This window comes from Salvelinus namaycush, chromosome 19, assembly GCF_016432855.1.
Source record: "Salvelinus namaycush isolate Seneca chromosome 19, SaNama_1.0, whole genome shotgun sequence".
Lineage (NCBI taxonomy): Eukaryota > Metazoa > Chordata > Actinopteri > Salmoniformes > Salmonidae > Salvelinus > Salvelinus namaycush.
Window position 1 is genome coordinate 30941235 of NC_052325.1, and position 16205 is coordinate 30957439.

Genomic DNA, 16205 nt, shown 5'->3' on the forward strand with positions numbered 1-16205 from the left:
TAATTAACTAATTTCCCCCTTTAGATAGTATCTTCTCTCTCTCACATCAACTACAGCAGTGGTCACTGATTGACTGGACAACCTTCAAGGCACTCCTAGTCGATCACAAAACATTTCTGTAGAAAAGCCAATGATAAAGGCACAAGGCTGACACTGCCTGGTAGAGGTCCTGGATGGCAGGAAGCTTAGCCCCAGTGATGTACTGGGCCGTACGCACTACCCTCTGTAGTGCTTAGCGGTCGGAGGCCGAGCAGTTGACATACAAGGCAGTGATGCAACCAGTCAGGATGCTCTCGATGGTGCAGCTGTAGAACCTTTTGATGATTTGAGGACCCATGCCAAATCTTTTCAGTCTCCTGAGGGGGGAATAGGTTTTGTCATGCCCTCTTCACGACTGTCTTTGTGTGCTTGGACCATGTCAGTTTGTTTGGTAATGTGGACACCAAGGAACTTCAAGCTCTCAACCTGCTCCACTGCAGCCCCATTGACGAGAATGGGGGCGTGCTCAATCCTCTTTTTCCTGTAGTCCACAATCATCTCCTTTGTCTTGATCACGTTGAGGGAGAGGATGTCTTGGCACCACACAGCCAGGTCTCTGACCTCCCTATAGGCTGGCTCGTCGTTGGTGATCAGGCCTACCACTGTTGTGTCAATGGCAAACTTAATGGTGTTGGAGTCGTGCCTGGCCGTGCAGTCATGAGTGAACATGGAGTACAGGAGGTGACTGAGCACGCACCTGAGGTGCCCGTGTTGAAGATCAGTGTGGCGAAAGTGTTGTTACCTACCCTTACCACCTGGGGGCGGCCCGTCAGGAAGTCCAGGATCCAGATGCAGAGGGAGGTGTTTAGTCCCAGGGTCCTTAGCTTAGTGACGAGCTTTGAGGGCACTATGGTGTTGAACGCTGAGCTGTAGGCAATGAATAGCATTCTCACATAGGTGTTCCTTTAGTCCAGGTGGGAAACGGCAGTGGAGTGCAATAGAGACGGCATCATCTGTGGATCTGTTGGGGCAGTATGCAAATTTGAGTTGGTCTAGGGTTTCTGGAATGATGTTGATGTGAGCCATGACCAGCCTTTCAAAGCACTTCATGGCTACAGACGTGAGTCCTACGGGTCGGTAGTCATTTAGGCAGGTTACCTTAGTGTTCTTGGGCACAGGCACTATGGTGGTCTGCTTAAAACATGTTGGTATTACAGATTCAGACAGGGAGAGGTTGAAAATGTCAGTGAAGACACTTGCCATTCAGCTCAGGATAGTCACCCCGGGCACCATTATCATAACGCAAGTCAATTAAACTGCAAGTCAATTAACACAGATTTCCCATTGGATTTAATATGTTTGACACATTTGAGGTTTTACAGTCCTAGTTCAGCTATTGAAGCCAATTGAGAAAATACCATCCAACTGCTTTTCAGATTAGAAGTTATAAAACCGCACAAACGCTCACTGAAGTCAACTTGTTAAAACATTCTCTATATTTAATTTTCAAACTTATATTAGATTACAGAAAAGGTATTTTGGAAGAATCAGTACATGGGTTGTTCAGTTTGAAAAAGGAGATCTTCGAAGTGAGTCCATAGAGACCTACACAACCCACATATTTGATACATCGATCATGTCCAGGTCTTCCTTCCGCCACTGACCTGTAAAGGATGCTATAAACTACAATCTTCACAGCATCCGTTTACATTTCACAAACAAAGCTTAACATGTTCCTATAGTTAGCGTGGGTAGGAGTTATTTTCTTCGCCGGTGCCGGTCATTTGTAAACACTACCACGGTGTGACAGGGTGGTCTGAGGGATTGAGTCGCTGCCAAAACACTCCAAAAACAAAAACAAGGACCAGAAAAGCAGCTGCCTACAGAACTGTGGGGAGCAGATACAAAATCTCTGCTTGAAATCAATGCCACAAATAGCAGGGGAGGGGAGGTGTAACAAAATAGTGTCCACACTTTCAAAAGGGCAGTCTCAATCTTTCTTAGGGCGTTTTGGCAACTAAATCAGCCATTTTGGATCCAGTGAATGTCTCTGAGCCAGAGCGCTGGTGCAGTTACACTGGCAGCCATCTTGAAACAGTGGTTCACCATTGAGTCTCTCCAACGTAATCAAAACATAATAAAGATAACTATTTCACACACAAGGAACACTATACATTCTCCAACAGCAATGAGTTGTCTGGAAGATTTTTTGTTGTAGCTTTATTCTCGAGTGGGATGGCTTGCCAAGAGGAGGTGATAATACACAGAAAGGACGCAGCACAGTGCCAAAGCCATAAACTACACTTCCCAGAGAGCCATTGGCTATCATGTGATTCAGGACCCCGCTCTGAGAAGAGGGTTGCACAGCCTCCATACTCAAACATTCTTCAACGCCCTTGAGAAAAAGCGATACAGAGAGAGATGCAGAGACAGACTGCTTGTTGGAGAGGAGAAATGCGTGAAGTGGCAGGAGGTTAATCGTCATCGTCATTCTCATCATAGTCATCCTCCTCGTCATCATCCCCCATGTACGACACAGGAGTCTCAACACGGGAGCCACTGTAGTGAGAGTCATTAGAGCTGGAGGCCAGGGGACCATCTGCACCACTGTCACTACAGAGAGAGAGATAGAAATATGGTAACTCTTACTCTCCCTCTATGTGAACGTGCTATAGAACACCCTGACTAGGGCAACAGTAGAGGAGAGAGAGACGCACCTGCCCTGGCCGTGATGGCGCCCCCCGTTGGTGGAGGATCCTCCAGTGATGTAGACGTTACTGATCGGGCCCTGGGCCATCTCTGTGTGAGACAGTAGTACACACGTTCACATATATACCTTAGAGAGAACCAAACAGGACCAATATACCCCGAATTAGCAACATGTTTGAGTATTTCATGCCCAATTCATCTCACTTACTTTGATAAGGATAGTGTGTAGCTCAATGACTTGACCTATGACTGAAATTTAAGCATGCACTATGAACCCTGACCCCTATGGTCTCTGACCTGTGACGTAGGGCTCCAGGGCTTTGGGCACCAGGCTGCGTGCCACCTTCAGGTCCTCCGGGGAACACTTGCCCACCTCCAGGCCACAGGCCATGCCCATACGCTTCAGCACCTCAATGTCGTCATGGATCTCAAACATGCTGTCAAAGTTGAACAGGTACTCAAACCTAAAGAGAAGGAAAGTAAAGAGGTGAATATAATGGCATGGTTAGAACATGAATGAAAACATTCAATCCTGGAAAAACTTGAGCGGGGTGTTGCCATTGCCTCAATACGATACTTTATTGGGTGGCGGCAGGTAGCCTAGCGTTTAGGAGCTTTGGCGCAGTAACCAAAAGGTAACTGGTTCGAATCCCTGAGCTGACTAGGTGAAAAATCTGTCAATGTGCCCTTGAGTAAGGCACTTAACGCTAATTGCTCCTCTAAGTCACACTGGATAAGAGTCTGATAAAATGACATTTTAAATGGCCCATTTACATGAACATTTATTTGGTGAAAATTCTGTGGGACAAAATAGAAATGTCTACATGAATTAAGTTGATGATCAATTTACACAGACACTCAAATTTAACAGTGACTCACTTGTCGTTGGAGATGCTGCAGTCGATGACAGTCTTCTTGCTAGTGTTGACAATGATGAAGGGGAGGTGGATGAGAGAGTTGGGGGGTGGAGGTCTGTTTGTCTGCTGTTCTGTCTGTCGGTTCCGCTGCACCAGGTTCTTAAAGGCTATTTGCTGCAGGAGGGGATCATGGAGAGAACATTAGAACAATGTTAAAGTGCCAATCAGCAGTTGAAACAATAAAGCATTGTCACCACCACTGTTGTTTTGGTAGAAAGCTGAGGGATGGGGCTCGAGAAATATAACAACTCAAATTCAGACAAAGCTATGGATGCATGGACATATCAAAATGATAGTTTTTTAACCAGTAAAACAGGCTTATATATATATTTTGGATTCTGATGGGGTACGGCAGTTCAGCTAAGCTATTGGGGGCATTTCTAAGTTATATTCTTAAAGAATCAAATGGGTACATATTCATTTAAGTCTAAAAATGTATGTAGCAACTGCTGATTTCCCCTTTAAGACAACCTGTGGTCTTGTATATGCTTGCCTTTATCAGTGATTGTATTGTTGACGATGAGGCAAGCTAGTCCTGTAACAGGAGGCAAGCTAGTCCTGTAACAGGAGGCAAGCTAGTCCTGTAACAGGAGGCAAGCTAGTCCTGTAACAGGAGGCAAGCTAGTCCTGTAACAGGAGGCAAGCTAGTCCTGTAACAGGAGGCAAGCTAGTCCTGTAACAGGAGGGAAGCTGATCACCTGTAATATAAGCTCTTGGAGTTGTGACTGCTTCTGCTTGATTCTCTCCAGTCGTCTTTGTCTCTCCACCTACAGAGGAAGAGCAGAACACATCCAGGGTGTGAGAGCGTAAAAGAAAAGAGGGAGAAGAGAGTTCATGGTGTACCAGGTGTGAATGTATATACACAGTGGCTTCGGAAAGTACTCAGACCCCTTGACTTATTCCACATTTTGTTACGTTACAGCCATATTCTAAAATTGATTAAATTGTTTTTTTTCCTCTCCTCAATCTACACACAAAACTCAATAATGACAAAGAAAAAAACTGGTTTAGACATTTTTGCAAATTTCTATATTTTCTTTTTTACTGAAACATTACATTTGCATAAGTATTCAGACCCTTTTCTCAGTATTTTGTTTTAGCACGTTTGGCAGCGATTACAGTATTGAGTTACAGCATCGAGTCTTCCCCATCCAACCCGACAGAGTTTGAGAGGATCTGCAGAGAACGGGATAAACTACCTAAATACAGGTTTGCCAAGCTTGTAGCATCAAACCCAAGAAAAGGGGTGGCAGGTTGTCTAGTGGTTAGAGCGTTGGGCCAGTAACTGAAAGGTTGCTGGATCGAATCCCTGAGCTGACAATTAAATAATCTGTCGTTCTGCTCTGAACAAGGCAGTTAACTCACTGTTCCCCGGTAGGCCTTCATTGTAAATAAGGCTGTTAAGTAACAAAATGTGGAAAAAGTTAACGGGTCTGAATACTTTCTGAATGCACTGTGCATATACACAGAACAAAAATAAACACGCAACATGCAATTAAAAAGATTTCTCAGTTCATAAGGAAATCAATCCATTTAAATAAATAAATTAGACCCTAATCTATGGATTTCACATGACTGGGAATACAGATATGCATCTTTTGGTCACATAATAAAAATGTGGATCAGAAAACCAGTCAGTATCTGGTGTGACCACCATTTGCCTCATGCAGCGTGACACGCCCTTCGCATACAGTTGATCAGGCTGCTGAGTGTGGCCTGTAAAATGTTGTCCCACTTCAATGGCTGTGCAAAGCTGCTGGATATTGACGGGAACTGGAACACGCTGTCGTACAAGTCAATCCAGGGCATTCCAAACATGCTCAATGGGTGACATGTCTGGTGAGTATGCAGGCCATAGAAGAACTGGGACATTTTCAGCTTCCAGAAATTATGTTCAGATCTTTGCGACATGGAGCTGTGCATTATCATGCTGAAACATGAGGTGATGGTGGCAGATGAATGGCACGACAATTGGCCTCAGGATCTCATCACTGTATCTTTGTGCATTCAAATCACCATCGATAAAATGCAATTGTGTTTGTTGTCCGTAGCTTATACTATAACCTCACCGCCACCATGGGGCACTCTGTTCACAACGTTGACGTCAGCAAACAGCTCTCCCACACAACGCCATACACGTGGTCTGCGGTTGCAAGGCCGGTTGGACGTACTGCCAAATTCTCTGAAACAACGTTGGAGGCGGCTTATTGTAGAGAAACTAACATAAAATTCTCTGGCAACAGCTCTGCATATTCCTGCAGTCAGCATGCCAAATGCACACTCTCTCAAAACTTGAGGCCTCTGTGGCATTGTGTTGTGTGACAACGGCACATTTAAGAGTGGGCTTTTATTGTCCCCAGCACAAGGTGCATCTGTGTAATGATCATGCTGTTTAATCAGCTTCTAGATATGCCACAACTATCAGGTGGATGGATTATTTTGGCAAATGAGAAATACTCACTAACAGGGATGTACAATTTCTGCACAACATTTGAGAGAAATAAGCTTTTTGTGTATATGAAAAATTTGAGATATTTTATTTCAAGTCGTGAATTATGGGACCAACACTTTACATGTTTAGTTTATATTTTTGTTCTGTGTATATATTAGACTCACCTCTAGGTTCTGGCATTCCTGGGCCGAGTTTGTGGGCAGACCGATCCACTTGATCTCTTTCTTCTCTTTAGAGATTATGTTCATGGCCATGAGCACATTGAGCGCGTCGTACACACGCCTACGGATGTTCTTCTGGTCATACACATGCTACAAGGAGAGGGGGAAGGGGTTAATCTCTGACTCCTGTGTGTGCAGAGCGCTTCCATTGGGTTTGGTGTCATAATGATCATGTGGATTTGTCATAATGAAACCAGTGTGCTAAAGCCTAATATCAAAACATCCGCTTCAGTCCGCACTCCGAAATCTCTTTCGGACTTTACAAGGAGGTGGATGAAGCGGAACACTGAGGATGGCAGCTGATGTTCGAAGTCCGAACACCAAAAGCAAAAGTAGCGGACATAAATTAGGCTCGAGGAAGACCATGTCATAACTTCATTTCCTAAGTAGGTTTGTTGTGTCTGAAATTGTGATGTCATATAGAGATTTGTTTTGTCTAAGAGTAAGGCTGAAAAACGTGATGGGTTGTCAGAGTGATGTCATAACGAGGACTTCTGTCAGAGAGAATGTCAGGAGTTAAGAGTGATGCAACAACGGAGAATTCTGTCTGACAGAGTGTTGGCATAAATAGGAATTCAGACAATGTCTGATGTCACAGAAAATTATGTCTCAGAGAAAGTGAAGTCAGGCTTCCCCAGCCTGAAGAGCCCTGTGCATACAGCTGCAAAACTCACAGAGTCATTGGGGGAGATGTGGTTGTCTGCAGCGCTGAACTCTGCCACCAGCTCGTCTGCCACCTCGTTGTACGAGGTGACACCCTTCTTTTGCACCTTCTCACACACCTTCATGGAGAAATGCCTCAAGCCCTTGCCATTCTTCTCCCCCTTCTTACCACGCTTCCTGTGGACAAAGGTGGTTAAACACAGCTATATACTTCTAGACTACACTGGCATATCACACAGGCACACAGAATAAATCAACTAAACTCACCCCGATGACCAAGGCGACGCGTCGGCCGGCTGGCTCTGTGTGAGGAACTGGGAGCTGGGTGTGTGAGGGCTGTTCACCAGTATGGCACTGGAAACACTGGGCCTCTGGGGCGTGCCAATAACCTACAGGGGGAGAGAGCTCAACCATTTCAGTTTTAGAGTAAAGAAGCTTTATAATCCAAGAGTGTAATTTGCTTTGCAGCAAGCTGTAAAAAAAAAATACATACACCTACAACACACATCAATATGAACAGACCATCATAGTCATACATTATTGAAAAGGTTATTGTAGGGTTGGGCGACATTGCGATTGCATTGTCTATCAACGATGATTGACAGCCATCGTCAATGGTGACAACATTGTGATTAGGACTGGCACAATTACTCTATAACAGTGTAACCAGATGAAGATCTTCATTCGGCCTGTCACCTAAAACCTTTACACATTTGTACAGATGTACAATTAAGAGCATGCCTGGTACGGCAACTGCACTGCCCACAACCGCAGGGCTCTCCAGAGGGTGGTGCGGTCTGCACAGCACATCACCGGGGGCAAACTACCTGCCCTCCAGGACACCTACAGCACCCGATGTCACAGGAAGACCAAAAAGATCATCAAGGACAAGAAACACCCGAGCCACTGCCTGTTCACCCCGCTACCATCCAGAAGGCGAGGTCAGTACAGGTACATCAAAGCTGGGACAAAGAGACTGAAAAATAGCTTCCATCTCAAGGCCATCGGACTGTTAAACAGCTATCACTAACAGTGAGGCTACTGCCTTCATACAGACTTGAAATCATTGGCCACTTAAATAAATGGATCACTAGTCACTTTAATAATGTTTACAAATCTTGCATTACTCATATCATAGTATATACTGTATTTTATACTATCTATTGCATCTTGCCTACGCCGCATCCATATATTTATATGTATATATTCCTATTCCATTACTTAGATGTGTGTGTATTAGGTAGTTGTGGAATTGTTCGATTACTTGTTAGATATTGCCTAACTGCCGGAACTAGAAGCACAAGCATTTCATTTCGCTACACTCGCAATAACATTTGATTTGATGAAAATAAACGCCTTAACCGTTTAATTGTTTTTTACCAATTCCTTACTAATTAGTCACCTTAAATTCATCAATCAAGTACAAGGGGAGGAGCTAAAACCTCCATGAAATGAGTTTGATACCTGTGGTTTAGCCTATTTGATTTTGTTGCTCACACTGATAGCATATTCAAACATTTCTCTCCACCTGATGCCAAAATGTGTAGCATTGCCCGAAATGAACTTAAACTTAAATTTGTTCTCTCCGCTGTCAAGATAGGGGTACGCAGACCGGCGAGCCACTGCGGCCCCTCACAAACAGCGGTGTAAAGTATTTAAGTAAAAATACTTCAAACTACTAGTCAAGTCATTTTTTGGAGTATCTGTACGTAACTATTGATATTTCTGACAGCTTCTACTTCAATACATACTTAATGAAAATATTGTACTTTTTACTCCATACATTTCTCCTGACAACCAAAAGTACTCAAAAGTACCAAAAGTTACATTTTGAATGCTTAGCAGGACATGGAAAAAACGGTCAAACTCACACTTAAAAAGAGAACACGGGCTGTGTTCGAATACTCATACTAACTGCACTAACCATACTATTTGTGACGTAAATTGAGTATATAGTATGCTTATTGGTGATAGTATGGATACAGTTAGTGTACCAAAAGCTCCCGGATGTCATACTACATTCGTCAAAATACGAAGTGTACCAGCAGTGGACACCATTTCCGTGCTTTTAGGGCCCATAATGCAATTCTGGAAATGGGTGTGGCTTCACAACGTTTTCAGATTTAAAGAAAATTGTGGAAAATATGCAGCCGAAGTCCAACGAGGGCGGATACAAATTCATTGCTTTAACTAATTACTACAAATGTTAAGAAAATGTTGAGCAATGTATTAAAGTAATGACTTTTCAAAGAAGTTACCTTACATGTTATGTCTGCCAATTTTATAGCTATGTTATCCTTATGAACCACATAGCATATCAGTACAGAAGTATGTAACGGTATGTTAGCTAGCTACCTAAAGTTAGTTGGCCTACTAATACATCAAACTTGCCAGTATATGAACTATATGCTAACTAATTAACTACCCAACATTTATTGACTATTATTCCCGTCATTCTTAGCTTAAGTGGTATAGTCGTTGTGCTTTCTCAATGGACATTCGGGTGCTTCGAAAATTCGCTCTGGCTATCTACTCCGATTTCAGAGCACTCTCCTCTGAGTGTACCAGAGCGCAGAATAACTGATGACTTTACAAGTGCTCAACACCCATTGAATATGGCCGGTGTCAGTAAACGTCGGCAAAAACGCACAATTAAATTGTTGCCAGCAGCACAATTAGTCACCAAAGCTCTGGATGACATGAAAACTGCTTAAACAGCTCTGCTAGGGTGAGTAAAATGGTCAGAGTGAGGTGTTCTCTCATTTGTGTCTGGAAGTTGCTAGCAAGCTAGCCAACGTTAGCTTGGGTAAGCCCACAAAGCTTGAATCCTTCGCCCGAGCATCCAGTGTGCGCTCCGACTAAACACAAATGCATCTTTTGTAAATAATGTCTGAGAGTTGGAGTGTGCCCCTGGATATCCATACATTTTAAAAACAAAGTAACTCTGGGTCTTCCTTTCCTGTGGCGGTCCTCATGAGAGCCAGTTTCATCATAGTGCTTGATGGTTTTTGCGACTGCACTTGAAGAAACGTTCAAAGTTCTTGACATTTTCCGGATTGACTGACCATGTCTTAAAGTAATGATGGACTGTCATTTCTCTTTGCTTATTTGAGCTAATCTTGCCATAATATGACTTCGTCTTTTACCAAATAGGGCTATCTTCTGTATTCCACCCCTACCTTGTCACAACACAACGCTTTGAGGAAAGAAATTTCACAAATTAACTTTTAACAAGGCACAACTGTTAATTGAAATGGCATTCAGGCCAAAAAATCTTGTTTCTCAAGGTCTGAGAGTCCTTTAGGTGCCTATTGGCAAACTCCGAACTGGCTGTCATGTGCCTTTTACTGAGGAGTGGCTACCGTCTGGCCACTGATTGGTGGAGTGGTGCAGAGATGGTTGTCTTTCTGGAAGGTTCTCCCATTTCCACAGAGGAACTATAGAGCTCTGTCAGACTGACCTCCCTGACCAAGGCCCTTCTCCCCCGATTGCTCAGTTTGGCCGGGTAGCCAGCTCTAGGAAGAGTCTTGGTGGTTCCAAACTTGGAGGCAACTGTTCTTGGGGACCTTCAATGCTGCAGAAATGTTTTGGTACCCTTCCCCAGATATGTGCCTCAACACAATCCTGTCTCGGAGCTCGACGGACAATTCCTTTGACCTCATGGCTTGGTTTTTGCTCTGACATGCACTGTCAACTGTGGGACCTTATACAGACAGCTGTGTGCCCTTCCAAATCATGTCCAATCAATTGAATTCACCACAGGTGACCTCCAATCAAGGATGATCAATGGAAACAGGATGCACCTGATCTCAATTTCGAGTCTGATAGCAAAGGATCTGAATGCTTATTTACATAAAGCATTTTTTAATTTGCAAACATTATTTTTTTTTTTAAACAGTATGGAAATATGGAAAAAGGGAAAGGGTCGGAATACTTTCCGAATGCACTGTATATCCCTTTGCCCTCAGAACAGCCTCAATTCGACAGGGCATGAACTACAAGGCGTTGAAAACTTTCCACAGGGATGCTTGCCAATGTTGACTCCAATGCTTCCCACAGTTATGTTAAGTAGGCTGGATGTCTTTTTGGTGGTGAACCATTGTTGACACACACAGGAAACTGTTGAGCGTGAAAAGAACTGCAATGCTGCTGAGTTTGACACAAACCGGTGCACCTGGCACCTACTACCATACCCCGTTCAACGGCACAAATCTTTGTTACCATTCACCCACTGAATGGCACACACAATCCATGTCTCAAGCCTTAAACCCTTCTTTAACCTGTCTCCTCCCCTTCATCTACACTGATTGAAGTTGATTTAGCAGGTGACATCAATAAGGGATCATAGCCTTCACCTGGTCAGTATGTGTCATGGAAAGAGCAGTTGTTCCTAATGTTTTGGTGCATATAGACAGTATGGTAAGTACATTAATACAAAAAGGTGTGTACAGCAGTGGTTATATAGGATGCTATGACCAGAATACAGTATATACAAATAAAGTAAGCAAAACAGTATGTAAACAAAGGGACCAGTGTTCAATGACTATGTACATAGGGGTGCAATTTAAATGTGCAGGGGGAAAAAACACTTGTCTCTCGGTCCCAGCTTTGATGGACCTCTACTGTCTCTGCATTCTAGTTGGTAGCGGGGTGAACAGGCTGTGGTTGGGGGTCGCTGAGGTCCTTGATCTTCTTGGCCTTCCTGTGACACCAGGTGCTGTAGATGTCCTTGAGGGCAGGCAGTGTGCCCCCGATGATGCATGGGCTGATTGCACTGCTCTCTGGAGAGCACTTGGTTGCGTGCGGTGCAATTGCTGTACCAGGCGGTGATACAGCTAGACAGAATGCTCTCGATGGTACATATGTAGGAGTTTGTGAGGGTCTAAGGTGCCACGCTGAATTTCTTCCGCCTCCTGAAGTTGAAGAGGCGGCGGTGTGGAGGAACCATTTCAGGTACTCAGTGATGTGCACGCTGAGGAACTTGAAATGTTTGACCCTCTCCACTGCTGCCCCGTTGATGTGGAAGGGGGCGTGCTCTAGAGCTGGGCGATATGAAATCCATATCGCATCAATTTAAGAAATGTATCGCAATAACAATATAATTATACATTTATAAACAATGTGCACCAGAGTTTAAAATAGTTTGTATAAACTATTACTTTGTTGATTGGACAAGTGATGGCTACAACCATCAATCACCCATATTAGCAAACGTATTTCATTTTAAACTTCGTCTCTAGTATAGGCTACTCAATGTAATTAACTTTAAAATCAGCAAAATTCATGCGATAAGCGATCAGCATCAATAATTTTCAGTTTATTGTCCAAGCTCTAGCGTGTGCTCTCCGCAGTATCCTGTAGTCCATGATCAGCTCCTTCGTTTTGATGATGTTGAAGTTATTTTCCTGGCACAATTCCACCAGGCCTCCTCCTTGCAGGCTGCTCATTGTTGGTAATCAGGCCTACCACTTGTGTCGTCAGCAAACTTGATGATCAAGTTGGAGAGATGCATAGCCACGCAGTCATGGGTGAACAGGGAGTACAGGTGGGGGCTGAGTACGCACTCCTGTGGGTTTCCAGTGTTGATGATCCGCGTGGGGTGATGTTGTTGGCCATCTTCACCACCTGGGGTCAGCCGGTCAGGAAGTCTAGGACCCAGTTGCACAGGGAGGAGTGAAGACCCAGGGCTCTGAGCTTAGTGATGATGTAGATGCACTGTAGATGTTTTGGTATCATTTCCCTCAGATTTAATTTATTAAAGTTGCCAGCTACAATAAATTCAGCCTCAGGATATACGGTTTCCAGTTTGCACAAAGTCCAGTTAAGATCCTTGAGAGCCATCACGGTGTCAGCTTGTATATCAATGTTTTATGGGTGGGTGTATCTCCCACAAGACCATAAGAAATGGAAAGAGCATTATGCAGCTGACTCATAATATACCAAGTGCCTGTGGTGGAGTGAGTCTTCTCTGAGGTAAAAGGTGAAAAGAATGTACATATTCTCATGTATGTAATGGGATGGTGTGTAATCCTGCTGACTGCAGAGGTTGATCAGCTTAAACTCATCCCCGGTCACCTCACAAGGCTAATGGTTGGGGCTTAGAGACCATGAAGTATGTGTGTGCGTGTCTATAAACTGATAGATTGTAGCTGTGAAGCGCTTTGGCCAAGTGTATGCAAGTGGTGAGCTTGCAATTAAGCAGGTTGTGCTTGCAATGTCTGCTAGAGCAAATATCAACATGCAATCTACCACACAGTCTCAAAATAAAATACTTTATCATCAAGTATATGGTTGTGATATGACTGTATTGCAGTTTATTTCTGTCCATTCGGGTAAATAGTGAAGGTAGACAGACACACTCACCATGTGTGGAGCAATGTTGACATTGGAGAGCCCCAGTGTTTTGGGCAGTAGTTGTTTGGCCACAGGGATGGATACAGGATGGACAGCAACCAGAGACAAGACACCTGGGAAGGAGCAGAGTAAACACTAGGGTCAAAAGGGTAATCTGGAACCACTGTCAACAAAATGTCTGCCTCTTTATATCCAGTTCCCTCGGGTAGATGGTTACAGAGAACAGGCAGGAGGCCCTATGGGATGCAGACTTACTGGCCCACGTAAGGGAAAACATTTATATGAGGGTACACAGATATTTAGAACACCTGCACTGTTTGATATGGAAACCAGTAATAAGATGACCAGAAAGTTGGGAGGGGAGTAAAATGAGACAACCTTCTGTGTAGTCTTATTGCCCCCTGCTGTTGAGTTGAGGACATATACCGGACATAGACAAGGTATGAATGACACTGATCTGTATTCTGGAGCACAACACTGTGCTTTGCTCACCTTTACTAGGACTCAGATTCTGGTCAATAAAAACCTTCAGTTCTCCATTGGTTTCCATCAGACCAACCTGTGGGGAAGACACCATCAACATCTACTCCAGTAAAAATTTAAACAGCTGGTCTCTGTATTGAATCTCTTAAATGTCTGTAAGGCCCCCATGACCACGGTGGAAGAATACTGCATCTGGTTGTCTCTGATCAGACTCACATCTTTGGCCATCATCCTGTCGGAACAAAGTAAGGCTCGGCTCTGTCTGAAGAATGGGAAGCTCTGATGTCACCAACGAGTTCCCTGAAACAGAACAACCATGATACAGCAGGGGAGTGTGTAATGCAATGACTAGAGCTGGATTTTTAGCTGTCCGTGCATAAAAGTACACTGTGGAAACTACCCATTTAAAGTTGGCTTTAACCTGAATAATTCCAAGAATGCATTGGACAAAGCAGGACGACTTTGGTATGGGGAGCAATTGAGCAAAAAAAGATGAGCATAAATAAAACATTACCCAGGAAATTCCTCCCCTACCGAGTTAGTTAGGCCCCGGGTGTTATGAGAATGTCACACAGGTGAACTATTGCACATGTATACGAACTGCATATTGTACATGAAATGTTTGCAAAGGTAGGCAGCAGATTGCATTATTGATCAAAAAAATCAAGGCCGCTAGTATGCAAGCAATATATTGCACAAAAGCACTAGCTGGCTACCTCGCTATAGCCTGAACAAAACATTGCTAGCCGACTAAATTGTCTTTGGAAAGCAATTTCGATTGCATATTTCAAAGTGATGAGTTCGATCACCTGTGATATCTATCAAACGTCCTCATTTTATATTTCTGATATCTTACCATAACTTTTATCATGCAAACTGTAAGGCCTAGTAGGTGTTGTTGACCACGTCCTAGACCCGAGATTCCCCACGAAGTTTACAAGGCAGAGCAGAAATTGCTAGCCAACTACAACTATGCACGTTGTCTGGCTGGCAAATTAATTTTTATATGGGAATTTGTTTCTATCCAGCATTCTGCGATAGCTAACTCAAGGTGCAAACTGATGCTAACTAGCTAGCAAGCTACCTACCGAACGTTAACGTTAGTGATATTACAGGCCAGCTAGTTTAGAGGCACATTTTGAGACTATTCCGAATGCAATTGACGATTGTGTAGCTATAAGAAAACGGATTCAAATATATCCTGCGTGCATTATAATAATAAAAGCCAAAACATGCATTTGCAATAAGGAATTACCAAACAATGTAAAGGTTTAATTTGATATGCACTTACGAGTGCACTCTTTTCGTCTGCTTCTTCGACGGCTGTTTTGTTGGCATCGAGGACAGAGGAAGAGGAGGTCTAAATCCCTATCGCCAAACAGGAAACAAAACTATACGTGAAATTATCATGATTCTGAAATAATGAATTTAAGCTTCTAAGCAATTCAACACTCCACGCCTGAGATATACCTACATGCATAGTTTGACCTTAACGAATTAGTTAGGCAGCTTTCTGGTCCATCATGTCTCAATCTCAAAATGGATGCTTTTCCAAGTAACATCGCTAGCCACCTAGCTAATAACTATGAATTACATTAATAGCGCTCGGATACCTCGGGCGTAAATGGTAAAAAATAACCAAATGGTCTAGTTTGCTAGCTATAATCTAGCTGTCGTACATGTAGTAATTGGTCGGTAGGCGAAGACTAGAATATTACTGTTAGCTAGCAAACTAGGACAAAACTTGGCCTACTAACGTTATATTGTAGGAATAAATCTGCAACCATCAATGACAACGAAATATTTCATAAATATAACTTGACACTAACGTGCAAGAGAAAGTGACTAAATTATATTGGTTATGACTGGCGAACTACAATAACACGATTCATATTTTGATGGTCAGCTGGTGGGCTTGATAACCATAACGGATAGCTAGGTGTATCTAACCAGTCTTGCAATTCTAACTAGTTGGGTAAATTAGTCAACGTTAGCAAACTGGCTAGCCAACGAGGTCAACGCACTAGTTAGCAGTAGCAAGTGGCTAGCTAACTTGCTAACATAACAAGTTACAAAGCAGATAGCCTATCTTTTGGAGAGATCGCTAGATAGACAAATCATCCTTTCGAATGTCAAATGTATAAATTCCCCCCCTTCAATCGATAAACACCAGTCTATTGCCTTTGCTAGCCGTTAGCTCGAGATTCGTGTTCAGCTGTTACCTTCCACCGTCCTAGTCTGAAAACCAATCTTGGCGGTGTCTAACATCTGACGTTTCGGATTGGATAGTTTGAATATGACGCAGGCAATCCATGCCGCTAAAGCCACGCCCTTGGCGCGTTCTGATTGCTTCGCGCACTAGGACCTCCTGTTCCGGGTTCACCCATTGGTCTCCAGCTTTTCAGCGTTTCAGAAGCCTTTTCCGTG

General features: G+C 43.5%; 1 protein-coding gene across 1 annotated transcript; it reads right to left on the reverse strand.

Moving 5' to 3' along the window:
• Positions 1 to 2453: 2453 nt before the first annotated feature.
• LOC120064315 (transcription factor Dp-1-like) lies at positions 2454 to 16004 on the reverse strand. Its single transcript, XM_039014802.1, has 13 exons — positions 15253 to 16004; positions 15070 to 15146; positions 13995 to 14078; positions 13788 to 13854; positions 13305 to 13408; positions 7209 to 7330; positions 6953 to 7118; positions 6222 to 6368; positions 4304 to 4372; positions 3568 to 3719; positions 2986 to 3152; positions 2697 to 2778; positions 2454 to 2592 (listed from the first exon to the last, which is right to left on the reverse strand). Exons 3-13 carry the CDS (start codon positions 14007 to 14009, stop codon positions 2454 to 2456), a joined length of 1230 nt encoding a protein of 409 aa, XP_038870730.1. The 5' UTR covers positions 14010 to 14078; positions 15070 to 15146; positions 15253 to 16004.
• Between the last annotated feature and the right edge of the window lie 201 nt (positions 16005 to 16205).